At 40.4% G+C, this 15,974-nt stretch overlaps 1 protein-coding gene across 3 annotated transcripts in view; it reads left to right on the top strand.

Annotated features, from left to right (window-relative positions):
* Positions 1-15,974, top strand: part of KAZN (kazrin, periplakin interacting protein) — a 712,848-nt gene that overhangs the window by 298,103 nt on the left and 398,771 nt on the right. For 2 of the 3 annotated variants that reach the window (XM_073317161.1, XM_073317159.1), the window contains exon 4: positions 8,172-8,210. The exons of the other annotated variant lie outside the window; for it this stretch is intronic. In XM_073317161.1, the coding sequence (XP_073173262.1) occupies positions 8,172-8,210 (39 nt within the window). The remainder of the gene's footprint in view (positions 1-8,171; positions 8,211-15,974) is intronic. 3 annotated transcript variants of the gene reach the window in all.

The raw sequence follows: 15,974 nt of genomic DNA, 5'->3' as shown, positions 1-15,974 counted from the left end.
CAAGAGAGATTAAGTGACTTTCCCAAGGTTACATCAGGAGTCCATGGCAGAGCTGTGAACTGAACTCAGGGCTCCTCAGCCCCAGTCCAGTGTCTTAACCAAAATGTCATCCTGCCCAAGTTGGCTACTCAAGCAAAACTCCCACTGAAGTCATAGAGTATGTGGGTGTGCAAGAAACGCAGACCCAGACCTGGAGGGGCAGCGTGGTTCAGTAGCTAGATAAGGCATTGTGTCAGGAGTTGCTGTGGGTTCTATTCCTGGTTCAGTCACTGACCCGTTGTGTGACTTTGGGTTAATCCCTTAATCTTTCTGTGCCTCTGATTCCCCTCCAGCCCCTTGTCTGTAAGCTACTTGGGGCAGGCACTGTCTCTAATGACATGTCTGTACAGTGCTGCCCCAATCTCAATTAGGGTGATTAACTGCTTCTGTATTATAAATAATAACAATAACCTGGACCTGGCTTCACAGCCTTCTTCTTTTTTTTAACAATTTCTTTCCAATGCAGTTTTTCCTCTTTTCCATAAAACTATTTTGGGCTTTCAGTTCTCCCCTCTCCTTTATGATCTACTGAGTCATGTGTAGGCAACAGACTGCCTCTGACTCATGCCTCTTCCATTTTTGGTACCTGTAGCAAGGGCAGATGCTCTCTTCCTTGAGACACAGAAGGCCATTTTTGCACTTTTGTCACTGACCTAAAATTTAAAAATCCGGTACTTCAAACCTATAGATTACTTGCCTGCTGTGAATAAAGCCAAGAGAGTTCTGTCAGCTGCAGCACAAGGAGGGGAAAATATCTCTGATGAAAACTGCATTTCAAGCTTTTTGTCTCATACTGTTGAATCAAGTCATGGCCTATTCAAAAACGTGCAGCTTTTAGAGCGTCACTCAAGTTTATCAGCCTGTTTTAATTAGCACTTCTCCTGGGAACAACACTGTGAGAGAAAAGACATGACTCGATGTCGCCACAGTTTGAGATTGATGGGGAAACTGACCATTTCCCAACCCGTCCTCAGTGAAAGCAACGTTTGCTGAAGTTTTACAAGAGGCTGGGCTTTTCCAAGGAGCCTAAGGGAGTTAGGCTCCCAACTGCCACTTAATTTCAGTGGCATATGGGTGAGTTCATATCTTTTATTGGGTCATCTTCCGCTGGTGAAAGAGACAAGCTTTCAAGCTACAAAGAGCTCTTCTAGTACGTTGGGAACAAGAAAGCTACAACATCACTGCAAACAAGTGGCATATGGATAAGACTAGATTTTTAAAGGTGTTTGGGCATTGCTTCACTTAACACTGCAACGCTTAACTGACTGAAGAGCATAAGTCATATTGACTTTCATTGAGCGTCGGGCTCCTAAGGCTCAGATCTTCAACTGTATTTGGACTCCTAACTTCCATTGAAATACTTTTCACAAGGGGTTGTGAAATACCTTTGAGGATCTGAGCCCTAAGTGCCTAAGTCGTTTTGGAAAACGAGACTTAGGCTCCTAAGTCACTTAGGTGCTCAGTGGCGCCACCTGAATACTTTTAAAAATCTGGACCTAATTCCCATGAACGCCTTTGAAAATCCCAGCCAGGAGGTTCTACAATACAGAGACGAGAAACCTGTGCAACAGAAATCATGATTATTTATTTGTATTAGAGTGGTTCCTTGAAGGACTTGCCTGAAACCCCATTGTGCTAGGTATTATACAAAGATATTGTAAGACACCAAAGGTAGGCAGCTGGGCTGCTGACACCACGGCCCATCACAGGGATCAATATTGTCTTATTGTTTCCTTGTATACCCCCGCCTGTCTGTCTATTCGCCTTTTGCCTCTTGTCTTATACTTTGTTTGTAAGCTGTTTGGGGCGGGGGCCATCTTTTTGTTCTGTGTTTGTATAGCAACTAGCACCAGAGGATCCTGGTCAATGACTGAGGAATCCAAGGTGCTATCGCAATACAAATATTATTATTATTAATAATAATTAATAAATAATAGACACTCCCTGTCTTGTAGAGCTTACAATATAAATAAATAAGACAAGCAGAGGGTTAGAGAAAGGAAATATTATGATCCCCATTTTACAGATGGGAAACTGAGGCACAGAGCTATTAAAATGTCTCCATAATCCTAGTAGGAATTCTGTGGCAAAGCCAGCAATTGAGCCTTTATCTCCTGAGTCCCAGTCCAGTGCCTGGCTTTTTGTCAAACTTGGCTATGCATTTGTGGTGTTTCTGTGCATGGTTATTATTTGATCATCTTGCGGTCAAACATATTCCTCTGAGTTCCTATTGATTTTTCTTTATGATCCCTCTTACCTTCATCTTTTTTATTAGCCTTTCATTTACTCAGACAAGGTGGGTGAGGTAATATGTTTTATTGACCAACTTCTGTTGGTGAAATTGACACACTTTCCAGCTTACGCATAGCTCTTCTTCAGGTTTGGGAAAGGTAATCAGAGTGTCACCGCTAAATACAAGATGGAAGAGATTGTTAAGCAAAAGGAGTTAACACATGTTGCAAAAGACAATTCAAGGTTATTTGGAGTTGTATGCAGTGGTCAGAGGGTTATAGCTGGTGAGTCCTCTGGGGATGATGGTTTTTTTTCCTTGCATTTGCTCTGGAAGTAGATGTTGCTGTTAAGTTTGCATCTTGACACTGACACCAGTAGTGATATTGGATGGCAAAAATTCATGTTGTTTAAACAGCCAGAATTCCAGGGCTGTATATATGTGCATACATTCTTCCCTGAAAACATAAAAAATATGTACTGTAACCTGCCAAGATTAACAAATACACTGCAGTATTGAGACTACTATATCCAGGTGAAATTCTGCTTTAACTTTTCAGTGAAAAACGCAGATGTGGTGACAGCGAAAAATTGAGCAAATTTGTGTTGGTATTGCTGTTATTTGCACAGCTTTCATGACTACAACATGCTGGGGGTGTGTCGCGTGGTTACAGTGTACAGAGCAGGGACTCAGAACTATCTCCAGTTCCACCGCTGACTCATTGTGCAACCTTAGGAGAGTGATTTAACCTCTCTGTGCCTCAATTTACCCTGCTGTAAAATGGGTTCAATAATATTTTCCTACCTCACAGCTTAATTAAATGTTTGTAAACTGTTCTGAGAGTATAGGTGGAAATTAATATTATTACTATCCTTGAGAAATAGCCATTTTTTCTCATTCAACAGATTATTGTCATGAAAGTACTGTCTGAATGACACTTTGAAACTTTTATAATTGACTGGGAGATGCGCTACAGAATTTTGTGGGAATCTTTATCTATTAAGATACACGCACACCAACCTTTCTGATGCTGATGATTTTTTAAAAATACACATAGTTCATGCCACCCATTCAGCAATTTTGCTCATCGGCTGCAGAAGCAGCCAGTTCACCAGCAGAGGGAGCACAAGATAACAACAACAAAAAGCCAAGAATGGTGGTGACATCATTGATGATGCTATTGAGAAATAAAGGAAGTAAACAATTTAGAGCAGAGTTGAATTTCCTTCCCCATAGGAACTAGAAGGAATGTAGTGGTTTGGAGAGCAGAATCTTGCTTATATATTAAGTTTTGCTGGTAGTCAGTTATGGTTCTTTATACAGACAAAGAAAACAAAACACCTTAGAGAGAACTGCGTTGACTATAGTATGTACATTGGTTGGCAGGTGTCGTGGAATCCATGTTCTAAATGTGGGTCAGATTCTGTTACCTTTAATCACACTGAGTAGTACATCACTCTGCCAACAGCAGGGTTGCCAACTTTCATGATTTTTATTGATAGCCTCACGATATTTCGTGTTTTGCTTACAGCTCTGGCTCCTGGAGTCATGTGTTAGGTGAGACTCTCAGCTTTCACTGAGATAAAAAAATCAGTTTGTAGCCCTCATGGTTGTGGAGAGAAACTTGAAAATGGAGCCCAAGTGAAACCTAAAGACTTGAAAACAAACAAAAAGTGCCCAAACTGTATTACTTTTTAAAAAATCCTCATGGTTTTTAAGACCATGCCACAATTTTTGGACTTTGGCCCATTGTTTTTCATCACTTGGGCCTCGTCTTCACTAGGGAATAAAATATATGTTTTTACCTCATGTTAGCTAACATGAGATAACTAATATGAGATGCTAGTGAAGACAAGGAAGATTGGCATTTTCACATGTAAGCCGGTCAAATACCTCACCCTACCTCTCAAGGGTGTTGTGAGGACAAATTCCTAAATATTGGTGAACTGTTCTGATACTGTGGTGATTAAGGTTTTATAAGCCAGAGGGAAAAGCCATATTTTTTCCCTCCCTGAACTGAAAGGAAAACCTTGCAAGACAAATCCACTCAAAATGTGTGTGTGATCGTCACTACTTATTGTACAAGTTACATTCCATCTCTTTTTATTAGGCGTCCTGTCTATTACTTTCCTTTCCTCTCTCATTGGCATAAGAGATTATATCTGAAGCTAGTCTAAGCAGTTTCAGAGATAAGCACTTTGCAGATATTCATCTATCACTTGAGGCTTTTGTAAGATCCTGGTATATTGGCTTTCATGTATGTGTACAATAATCCCCCCTAATATTAGCTAGAGTACAGTTGCTATCATTTTAAAAGCCTTCTGTTTACAGGATTCTCTATCTGTACTTAAGCAATACTAAATATTAGCAGCAATCTCTTATTTTTTCAAAGTGCTATACCACAAAAACCTCACTGCTTCTTACTAATAAACGTTTTGCTTTGAGTGGGGGGAAAAAATCCTTGAGATTCAGATGTTAGTTTCCACCAAAATGCAAATAGGTTTTTTAAGCTGAAAAGCAAAGCCATATTTCCACCTAAATGCATATTTTAGGTCACGGAGCTCTTGTCTTAAATCTACCAGATTTAGCTCTATTGTTCTAGCAATAATTATGGGGGGGGGGGTTCTTTTGAATCGAGGATTCTATGCAAGCTTCCACTATGAATCCACAACAAAGATCGATGTCTGTTATAGTCATCGTGTATAATTATATGGGCTCATATAACACTTCACATCCAAGAATCACAAGGCACTTTACAGAAGTCCAAAATGTTGATTGTACAGGTGAGAAAACTGAAGCACAGAAGCCAAATTTTCAAAAGTGATTAATGATTTTGGGTGACTTGATATTTGGGTATCCAATCTGAGATTGCTTAAAGGGGCCTGGTTTTCAGAAAGTGCTGATCATCCACCCTCTGAAAACCAGGCCCCTGTAAGGGATCTCAGATCGGGCCCCTGTAATACAATTGGGCCTTTAGAAAATCTTGGCCATATTTTGTACTGCACAAATGACTTGTTCAGGGTCATATAATCATAAAGTCCATGCCACAGCCAAGAAATAGAGCATGGGGTAAAATCTGCAAAAATGTCTGGAGGGATTTAGGAGCCTAAATCTCACTGAATGTCAATGAGATTTAAGCTCCTAAATCATTAAAGCCCTTTTTCACAATTGTACCCCAAAACTCTTGATTCCTAATTTAGTAGACAGTGAAATGTTATATTAAACAGATAATTACAACCAACACATACCAATCAGCAATGTCTGGTGGAAAACGGAAGTAAAGATATTATGGAAGAGACAGACAGTTAAAGGGGGGAAAATCAGTGTGTTTATGCTGTATGTGGTCATGAAAACCATCAAACGGGCCGCCGCGTTTCACAAATTCTAGGGTAGATGTCAAACTTTATATCAATTGACTTCATAGCACAGATTAACTGTCACATAAACCATGATGTTTTGCCAACCAGAGAATAAATTAACTTTATTCTGCATGTATGGATGTCACCAAGATTTACCCACCTCAATATGTCATCATTGTTCCCAAGGAAATACAACGTTTCAAAGAGGGGGAAAAAGCAAAGAGAACCTCTAATCGCATTCTTTGCTTTCTCCCCACTGAAACCTTCCTTAAGACTATGCCTGCTCATCAGTCGATCATAGGGTTTTCCATAGCTCTATCATCATGGTATCTAAGCATTTTAGATGTTATCCCTCTGTTTTTAGAAGATAAGGCAAAGTTGTATTTTACCCCTTGTGCCAGTCTGGTTGGTGTGTGTGTCTTTTGGGGATGGGAGCAGGTGCTAATAGGTAGCAAAGCCTTTCTTTTAATTAGAAATATAAGGACGGGGTTTTCAAAAGCACCTAAATAAGTTAGGAGTGTCTGTCCCTTTAAAAATCAATAGCCCTTGTGCTCCTAAGTCACTTAGGTGTTTTTTGAAAATCCCATGCATCTTTTTTTTCATTTGTGTGTGTGGAAGGGGAAGCAGAGGGTATGTAGAATGGATCTGAATTTTGTTGGGGGAGGCTGAGAAATTCAAATTAGCTTTGCAAAGGCAAAAAATAGTTTGAGAGGTTTTGCAAACCCTTCAACTCTATGAAATTTTCACATGAATAGCATGCAAAGACCTATCTGTGTACACACCCATTCTGCCTGTGTAAATACAGGGCTTGCACTGCCATTGCACGTGTATTGGTCTGTCTTCTAGGCCCAGATATCTGAGTGTTTGACTCCGACTGCATTTGGGGATGTCACTGACTTAGCTGCATTCCACCCACGCATTGCTCTGAAAGGTCCTAGGCTTTCTTGAGTACTTCGCTCTGCTGCTGTTAAACAACAAACGCCCACACACAAAGCAGAGGCCTAGAAAAGTGGCCTGGTGGAAGATAGCTTTGAAGCTGACCAAATTGGCAAGCGCAGAGGATGAAGTCCTGCAACCCACAATAAACACCTTCCTCTAAGATGGGGAGGGAAATATCTTCGGGTAATTTCAAACCACAGATGGAATCTTCCACTTGGCAAAAACGAAAAGGTCAGGGAAAAAAACCGAACTCTACCAAAGAAGACATGAAAGCCAAACCCAGCTAGGAAGCATGAGCACAGTGAACATTTTAAAAACAAACACCTAAAAACTGAGCATGAAATTCCTTCCAGCAAAATGCTCTCACTCCGCTCTGCCTATGCCTGCATCTGATGTAGCCAGTTGCCCCTCGATCCCCTTTGTCTGTTGAATCACATAGAGGAGTTGGGACTCTCCACCAGTCCCACTCTCAGTTCTTCCCTGGAAGCCCCAAAGAAGGAGAAATTAAACTGGCCCAGGGTAGATGCTGAAGACCCAGAAAGAGGGTCAGCATTTGTGAGACTTTTGATACTACCCTGGAAGGGGTCAATGAACTGTAAAGAGTGACTCAGCTGGGGCAATAGAGGAAGAGTCTCCAGGGAGGAAATCCTGGCGGGGCACTGCTCCATACCAGAGTAGGGGCAATTGGAGAGAGATTGCTCAGGGAGGGCTTCAGGAAAAGACCAACTGAGGGCATTCAGATTTTTATAGTGGCATGCATTGTTGAAGAATCCGAAAGTGATTTATAAACTATAATTGCATCAGAAAAGGAGTACTTGTGGCACCTTAGAGACTAACCAATTTATTTGAGCATGAGCTTTCGTGAGCTACAGCTCACTTCATCAGATGCTCACGAAAGCTCATGCTCAAATAAATTGGTTAGTCTCTAAGGTGCCACAAGTACTCCTTTTCTTTTTGCGAATACAGACTAACACAGCTGTTACTCTGAAAATTGCATCAGAGTCACTCACCCACTTCTGAAATGTGGACACCTCTTGGGTGAAACAGTGGTGGTTTAATTGCACACACCAGCCCCATGCATCAGTGTAGAGCAGAAACTGAAGAATTCTTCATCCAGTTGCAACCAAAGGAATAATTTTAAGTGGGCAGAATGTTCATACCCCAGCTGGATTTGGCCAGAACACCACCGTTAACAAGCCCAACTCTTGTGAAGACTGTTGCAGGATAGTTAATGGCCTCGGTATTACATCTCGTCAGAGAGAGGGTTCCTTCAACAGCACATAAGTCCACTTTGGGGTGTGCATTCAGTGCTCTCCCAGGGGGGTGAATACCACCTACTGAATTATCACCCCCACTTTCTGCAGTCCCCATCTAAAGAAATGCAGCCATGTGAATTCAGCCCCAAATAACAATGTACATCAATGCATAATTCGTTTGCTAGTTAACGTAAGAACATCCATAGTGGGTCAGACCAATGGTCCATCCAGCCCAGTATCCCATCTTCTGACAGTGGCCAATGCCAGGTGCTTCAGAAGGAGTTCACTAAACAGTGATGCTTTACATACAGACATGATGTTACCATTTATTTTAATGTCTTACCACAGGGTATTCTGGAACAGTGGGTGCAGGCGGGAGTATGCCAGGTATTTGCATATGTACAGCTTTCAACTACCTTGGTCTGGAATTTGTTGTCATGTCTGGTGGGTGTATCTGTTTATCATCACACAGCTAGGGATCCCTAACTGCGCCTGCTGCTAGATTGCATGTAATTATAGTTTCATCTGGGGCGCGGGGAGGTGATGAGTTGGCCACAATGGGCGAAACTTTCCGAAGAGCTCCACACCCAGGAGCTCGTGTTGTTCTCTCTGTGTTGGCAAGGGAGAGGGGAGCAATTCTCCCTTGATCTCTGTGGGAGCTGCTGGACATTGAGCTCTCTGGAAAATCTTTCCATATATGTTGCCAGTTCAAATTGCTGGCTGCCCCCATCTGGGACTTAATATTTGCAATGTGCTGGTCGTTCTGCATGCATGTGTCACTCTGTAGAGTGGATGTGCATTCAAGTGGCTGGCAATGCGAACAGGAGAGCAAAGGCTTTTAAGTGGCAACTGTTCCAAGTATGGAGGAAAGTGAAGGAATATTTCACACTTTTTTTTTAAAGCCTTCACTGTCAAAACAGCCCTGGCTTTCAAAGTCTCTCTCTCCCTCCAAATCTAGTCTCTAAGGCCTTGTCTACACTTTGACAGGGAGGCTGGTGTTAAAAACAAACAAACAAACATATTAGCTCATATGTTTTGGGTTGTTTTTTTAAAACCACTTAGCACGTAGTGTTGACAGGGTTTTTAACACCTTTCAAAATGTATTGGCCTTGTCTACACACTCTTTAACTAGGCCAGCATGGTGAAAGTGATACCACCCCAGTCATGTGGACACAGTTATAATGGTATCAAAGTGCTTATACGAATATCGCTTTTTTCTATACACGAGGGGGAACAAACTTTTAACTGACAACGGGGTCCTAGTTTATGACTAGGGTCCCGAGGCACTACAGTAATACAAATAAATAATATTCATAACAACAGTACAAGGCACCTTTATGCCAGTGTAACTGTGTCTACATTTGGGGTTTTGCAAGTATTTTGGTAAAAATCACATCTCTAATATTGTTATACTTGTACCAAAACTGTGTGTGGACTAGGCCTTAAATGGCAATATTGGTCCTAAGCCTCTTTGGAGAAATGTCCACTGCTCCTCCAAGGCTCTTTATTACACTACACCCATTCATTAAGAAATCAAATATTCACAGTGGTTCCATTAAGCATATTTTATCTAATTAATTTAAAAAACTAATCCTGAAAAATAAGATCTCCCCCTGGTGATTGAGGAGACAGCTACGAGTGGCGTCGATTGAAATTTGGAACCGAATAGAAACTGTAACTAATAAATGAGAAAAATATTGCAATATTTCATTTGGGTTTGCCAAGCATTTCCCTTACTGGTTTTGATAAAGGCCATTTCATCAACCCCTGTGAAATATATCAAGCATCCATATATGTCAACAGTGGGTGGGGGGGGAGAGTTCAGAATAAACTGTATTAAAATGTGTTCACAAATATTGATTCCTTTTTTAAAGCTGGCTGCTGGAGTCTACCACATAAAAGTCAAATACAAGCCGCCCATCTACAGACTCATTGGATTGCTGTAATTCATTAAACAAATGCTGGATTTAATAGAATTGAATATTGAGATGTGTGCCATAGATGCACTCAGCTGTGAAATATGCTATGGAGTCATTTGTTTTCTGGGGTCTAGATGTCTGATTCCCATTAATGCCAAAGGGAGTTACCAGGGAAAATCTCTTGGATCAAATTTTGCTCTCAGTTACCTCTTCTCAATGTTTATGCATCCAATGAAGTGAGCTGTAGCTCACGAAAGCTCATGCTCAAATAAATTGGTTAGTCTCTAAGGTGCCACAAGCACTCCTTTTCTTCTTAATGGAGTTACTCTAGGTTTATACCAGGTTCTATGAGTTTGCAGTGTTTGGATCTAGGCTAGTTCTTTGGTCTATTACATTTGGTCCATATTCCTTAGCTGCAATGTAGTTCCTTTGATTCCGCAGTTTCAAGGCACATTACAAACATTACACAATTTATTTTCACAATCCTCAGGGAAACTGAGACACAGAGAAGGCACATAAGTTATGACAGTGAATCAGTGAGCCAGCTGAGAGTATGACCCGGGATTTCTGACCTCCCAGCCTTCTGCTCCAACCGCTTGACCGCATTCCAGCATCTTGTTAATTTGTGCAATTTATACTTCCTTAAAACAAGAGCAAAACACTAAAATGTGATTTATGCTATAGCAGTAATGCATCCAGCAAGGTCACCCTTTGTATTAGAGCGCTGGCCTGTTCTCAGATTGGGAAGAAACGATTCACTGTCCTTTGAATCACTGCTCAATATTCTAAGAGTGAGAAGGAGGGTCAGATGCAGTTATGAATATACAAAATAAAAAATGTGCCCTTTAGAGGGGAAAAAATTCTGTAAGTAATAGAACTAGTCACTTAGTTCTCAGTCTGAAGAACTGGGAACAGATGTCTGCAGTATACATGCTGCAACAGTCCCATTCATTTTATAGAATAAACAGAGGAAGGCTAAGATTTTTTTCTAGTGGCCAGTTTGTAAGTTTGCTCATCTGTTTGATTAGATTTGGGGGAGGGAGACTTGCTTTGCTATCAAATTGCTCAGGGGATGCCTCAACTAAAATTTGGAATAGGCCAAGATACTGCTATTCACTGCGCAGAATTCAAGTTCACAATGAAAAAGGGAACACAGAAGACCCCACCGGAAATTTATCTACACTGGATGGGCCCTTTTTCCAGTCAGAAAGGGCCAATTTTCTTGGCAGATGTAAAAGAAACGAGAGCTATTTCAAGCCCCGTCAGCTGGGAATCATGATTGTAAACAGTGTTGCAATGAGAAGATGGGGAAAGAATTTTAATACACTGACAGGCAGCATTTTTTGTGGAAGTGACACACAAGCTGATAAAAAGTAATTCACAGAATTTACATGAGGCTTCTTGATCTCTAAAGTCATCAGACACGGAGACAACACACGGAAATTCATTTTATTAAATTGTGGCTGATTATTTAATTGAAACAGAAAGGATTTAATTGAGTCAAGTCAAAAGGCCATATTAGATTAGGGTCACTCTTAACACAAAAGGCATTTCCCTTTTGGCTAAATAGGTTCCTTCACATACCATACATAATAAACTACAGGCTGGTAAACTGAATAGCAAATTTGTGGTTGGCTAGAACTCTTAATGGTATCTCATTCCTACACCCCACCCCTTTCATTTCTGACTTCCCTCACATTCCCTGTCCTGAAAAAACTCAGACATCTAAAGCAATACCAAACAATATACACTGTATTTTAATATTTCCAAATATTACTTGGATTCCCTCCACGCACCCACACATCTTCTATCACAGCTTGGAGAATGTAGTCTTCTCTGAAAGTCCACTTCTCCTGAAACTTGTTGCTCAATATTCAACTTTTCAGATATTTAAGAATACTGGTGTTAAGTTTGTGTCTGATTCTACAAGATGCTGAACACCTAGAATAAGAGAGCAGGTGACAGTGGAGGTAAGGCACTGAACTGGGACTTGGAGGATCTGGTGTCACTCCAGACTTCGTGTGTGACCTTGGACAAGTCATGTAATCACTCTGTGCTTCAGTTTCCCCATCTGTAAAATGGAGCAATAATTAGAGTTTCTGATTTTCGGTTTTAGCCAGTAAAACACCCGCAGTACCACACCAAAAAGAGCGAGAGAAAGAAATTGATGTTTATCCAATAAACACTGGGAAAACATCAGAACTGGTTACTTAGATGTAAGAGTTTGTCTACATGGAAAAGGAGCAGTAATGAGGACTATTGGAGAGTGATGTCTAAAGCACACTAACATGTCACATGTGAATTGGTCTGTGCAGGCCCATCTGGGTACACACAAAAAGTTCTCTAGTGTACTTTAATATAGTGCTGTTTGAAACTACACTTTGTTAAAGAGCACTAGGGAACATTACAAAGAGATTACTCATTACAGTGTATACTACTACTGTCATGAGTAATGTATATAATCTACATTACTCATTGCAGATATACAAAGAGAGAGACCTGCAAAAAACCCTGAATTTTGGACATCTACGTAAAACTCAAATGCTGCTAAAAATAAACCCAGAAAATGAAATTAATAAACCCTGAAAAACAGAACCCCACTAACTATCCTTTCTCTCACTTCTTATCTGCTGTGTCTTTTCAGATTGTATGCTTTTCAGGAGAGATATTGTTTCCTATTCTGTTTGTAAAGTATGGTTACATGTTGGGTCCTCTAAGCACTGAAATAAATAATAATAACTCTTGTTGAAGTCGATGGGCATTGAAGACACTCACATTTTCCCAGGTCCAGGCCCATAGCGAGCAGTGTTAGAAAGGGGTGGGTGGAATGCTTCTTTTGAACAATAAGTCCCCTCTTTTCAACTCACATTAGTGGCACATTCTCCCTTCCAAAGAGTCTGTGCATGGACCTCAGGCTCTGTAAAAGTCAAATGTGTTGTTGCCCCCATGAATCTTCAAAGCTTTATTTGATGTTGTCTTTTGATTTAGTTAGTTGTCTTGTCTATTGTCAATCTCCTTTTATATACCACATATGGGGAGAGTACATGGAGTACTTGGCATCACCATGCACAATGGAGCTGATCCTGTGTATGTCAAGTTGTTTGATTGAAACTCAGAATTTAAAAAAGACCAACAACAGCAAACCCCCAGAATATTCCAATAATCTGGGGGAAAACATGGATTTGATTCTCCTTGTCTTTTGATTGCTATAAAAGCTTTTATGTGACAGCTGAGGAAATCCTAGATGCAGTAAACAATGTGTAAGGAGGCTTTCAAAAGCACTTAAGAGATTTAGGAGCAGAAGTTCCATTTATTTTTCAATAGCATTTGTGCTCCTAAACCCCTTAGGCGTTTTGGAAAAGTTCACCCTTAAACAGTAAATCATCCCAAAAATGCTTTTTTTTTAAAAAATGTGGACACCATTTAACAAAAAATAGTTTTTATCTGGCTGATTCAAAGATAAACTGCATTTCTGTTGTGCAGCTGCATCATCTGATTAGAGTATCAACCAGTGTCACCTGCTGTCTATGCTTGAATTCTTAGTTTAGGTTCATTTATGGAACAGGCACTGGTACTGAGATTTTCCACTGTGATCCTCCCTTTGCTTGTGCCCGCTTAATAACATAGCATTTAACGCTGTTGTCAGAAAATAATATGCTAGATGTCAGGTGAAATTCACCCCAATGCAGAGCAAAGCCTCTGCACCACTAAAGTCTAATTTAATCCCTGTTTTGAGGATTGAAGTGATGCTTGGCCCTCTGCACAGGAATAAATTCACACATAATAATCTCTCAGGTATTCTATAGTTACCACACATCATGGTCATGTTCTCAATTTTGTGGTTGCAGCAATGATCAGGCCCTGTACTGCTGAGCAATTTCAACATGTAATTCGTATATCACATCACTAGTAGAATGGGTATGAAATTCACAGGAGCGTGTTTCTATGCTCTCTCATGTAGCCTGGGTTGTGTTTGGCTCAGACCAATCAAGGGGACTCAAGCTGCATAATTTTCTGTTATAGTCTCTTAAAAAAACATTTGCCCTGTGAAATGGCTTCATACAAATTCATTATTCCCTCCCCTGTTTAATTCCTCTTTGTGTCTTCTACAAAGTAATTTTAAAACTTTGTGTCAAGTGACAAATCCCAAGTGCTCACAAACATTGACTCTCTCGTTTTTTGGGCAGACCCCCGGCTGTTCCAGTGCTCCCAGTCCTAGCCTGCCATTCGGATACAGTTCCTAAGGAAAACTTGCCAGTCAACCCAAACTAAGTAGTGGCTTTGTGATGTAGAAACAGACTCAGTGGGGATGAGACTGAGACCAAGGATCGTACATATGAATGTTGACAGAAGCAGGCATAACTCTGGTGAAGTCAATGCAGTTGCATCTGCTTACACCAGCAATGAATTTGACCTAGGTCTACAGAAATGAAAGGCCTCATCTATCCCAAATACTTAGTCTAGTTCACTACAAAATGTCTAAATAGGGCCCCACTCCTGCAGTCAGACCTGTGTGGAACTCTGTTGAACATGGAGGCTTGATTTCAGGATTGGGGCCATTATCTCAAGGAGGTTGATTTGGCTTTTGGTAAAGTGTGTGTGTGTGTGAGAGAGAGAGAATGAGAGAGAATTGAGATCACGGTGGAGGGGTTAACTTCCATCTGAACCAAGAGGATCCTAGCATTTCTTCAGAACAGAGCATTCAGCCATTGCACCACTCAGCCTGTTCAGAGAGCAGCATTGTCTGTTTTTAAATGAACACCTCATGTCCCTTTATGATGCCTTGGCCCTTTCATGGTGCCTGAAGCCCTTGAAACACCCAATTAATAGGAATTAATGGAAAGGCAGCTTAATTTGCATGAGCATTTCTTATGCTGCTGCACCCCATTGGGACCATCTGTGATCTGGAGCTCAGCAGGAAGAGGGTTTTATTCTGTTTTAATTGTATACGGCCAGCAAACTCCAACCACTGTCACATTGACAATCACTTTGCCCGTGTCGCCGTCTCATGCTTATGCCAGTGGGCACAGAGTGAGCTGCTCATTTTCTCTTCGACTCTTGCCACGCCAGCTGACATCTCAGAATTTCTGCTCTACTGTGCACTCTCTTCAGGCAAAAGCTCAGTGTGCAGAGAAATCAAATCCTGCTTGGAGAGATCAAAATCAATTTTAAATAGACCCAGCTGCTCCCTATTGCTGGGCAGGGGCAAGGAGAAAATCTCTTCGGATATCTTTAGGGGACTCTCAAAGGGGTTTAAAAGGAATAAGGAAGCTTTCTAAGGCTGGGTTATTATGGTAACATTCAAGATTTTAAAACAATTTTTAAAATAGGCAATATAGTGTAGAAATTTTTTCACATCCCCAATTGAAAAAGGTTTCAATGCTATCAATATAATACCTTGACTAGTCTATTATTGAGGTTACATTGACTAAATGTGTAATCTGGGCTTTGCCTTCGATGTTGGATGCTTTCCTGGAAGGCTCACATCGGGTTTAATTTAAAAGAAAAAACAGTAGGCTAAAAACAATGGGCCTGGGGTTTAAAGAAGATGAGTTTAATTTAAGCCCTGATAGTACACAAGCTTGTATTTTATTACAGTATAGAATGTAAACTGTTGCCCGGATCATGGTTTTACATATATGCGATTGCAACTGCACGTTCAATCATCTAGTTGCATATGTAATTTTCTAGTTTGCATACACAGTTGCATTAAATGTGCATACACGTCAGACATACACCCAAGCATTTACATTGTTCAGAAAACAAACCTTATGTAACAAGTGTCCTTGCCTCTGTCACTAATAACAACCTAAATGATGAAGACAGAATTTCAAAATTCAAATTCATTCTTCATTTATGCCATTTATCCACCCTGAATAAATGCAAGTAATGAAAATACACACCTTCACTTCCACGTCTGTTTCTGGTCACTTTGAGGTTTTCATGCACTAGCCCAAGTGTTGCAATGTTTGGGCTGCAGACACTGCTGGAAATTGTCAGTAAAAAATAATTTTTCTTTTAAAAATAACCATTAAATACTTTCTATTAAATAGATTCTTTCATCTTATTTAAAAAAAAAACTAATCAAAAAATGTAGATTTCATCTGCTTGACTGTAGCTTTAAAATGAGACAAGTTCTTTTGATATTATAAAAAGGAGTTGAAACAGCTCAGATATTTAGTGTTTAGAAAAATCTATTGAGCCTGTAGTTAGTTAAATAAGATTATTATTG

Source organism: Lepidochelys kempii, chromosome 18, assembly GCF_965140265.1.
Source record: "Lepidochelys kempii isolate rLepKem1 chromosome 18, rLepKem1.hap2, whole genome shotgun sequence".
NCBI classification, from domain to species: Eukaryota; Metazoa; Chordata; order Testudines; family Cheloniidae; genus Lepidochelys; species Lepidochelys kempii.
Note: the sequence above shows the minus strand (reverse complement) of the source record. Positions and strands in the feature narration are given on the sequence as shown.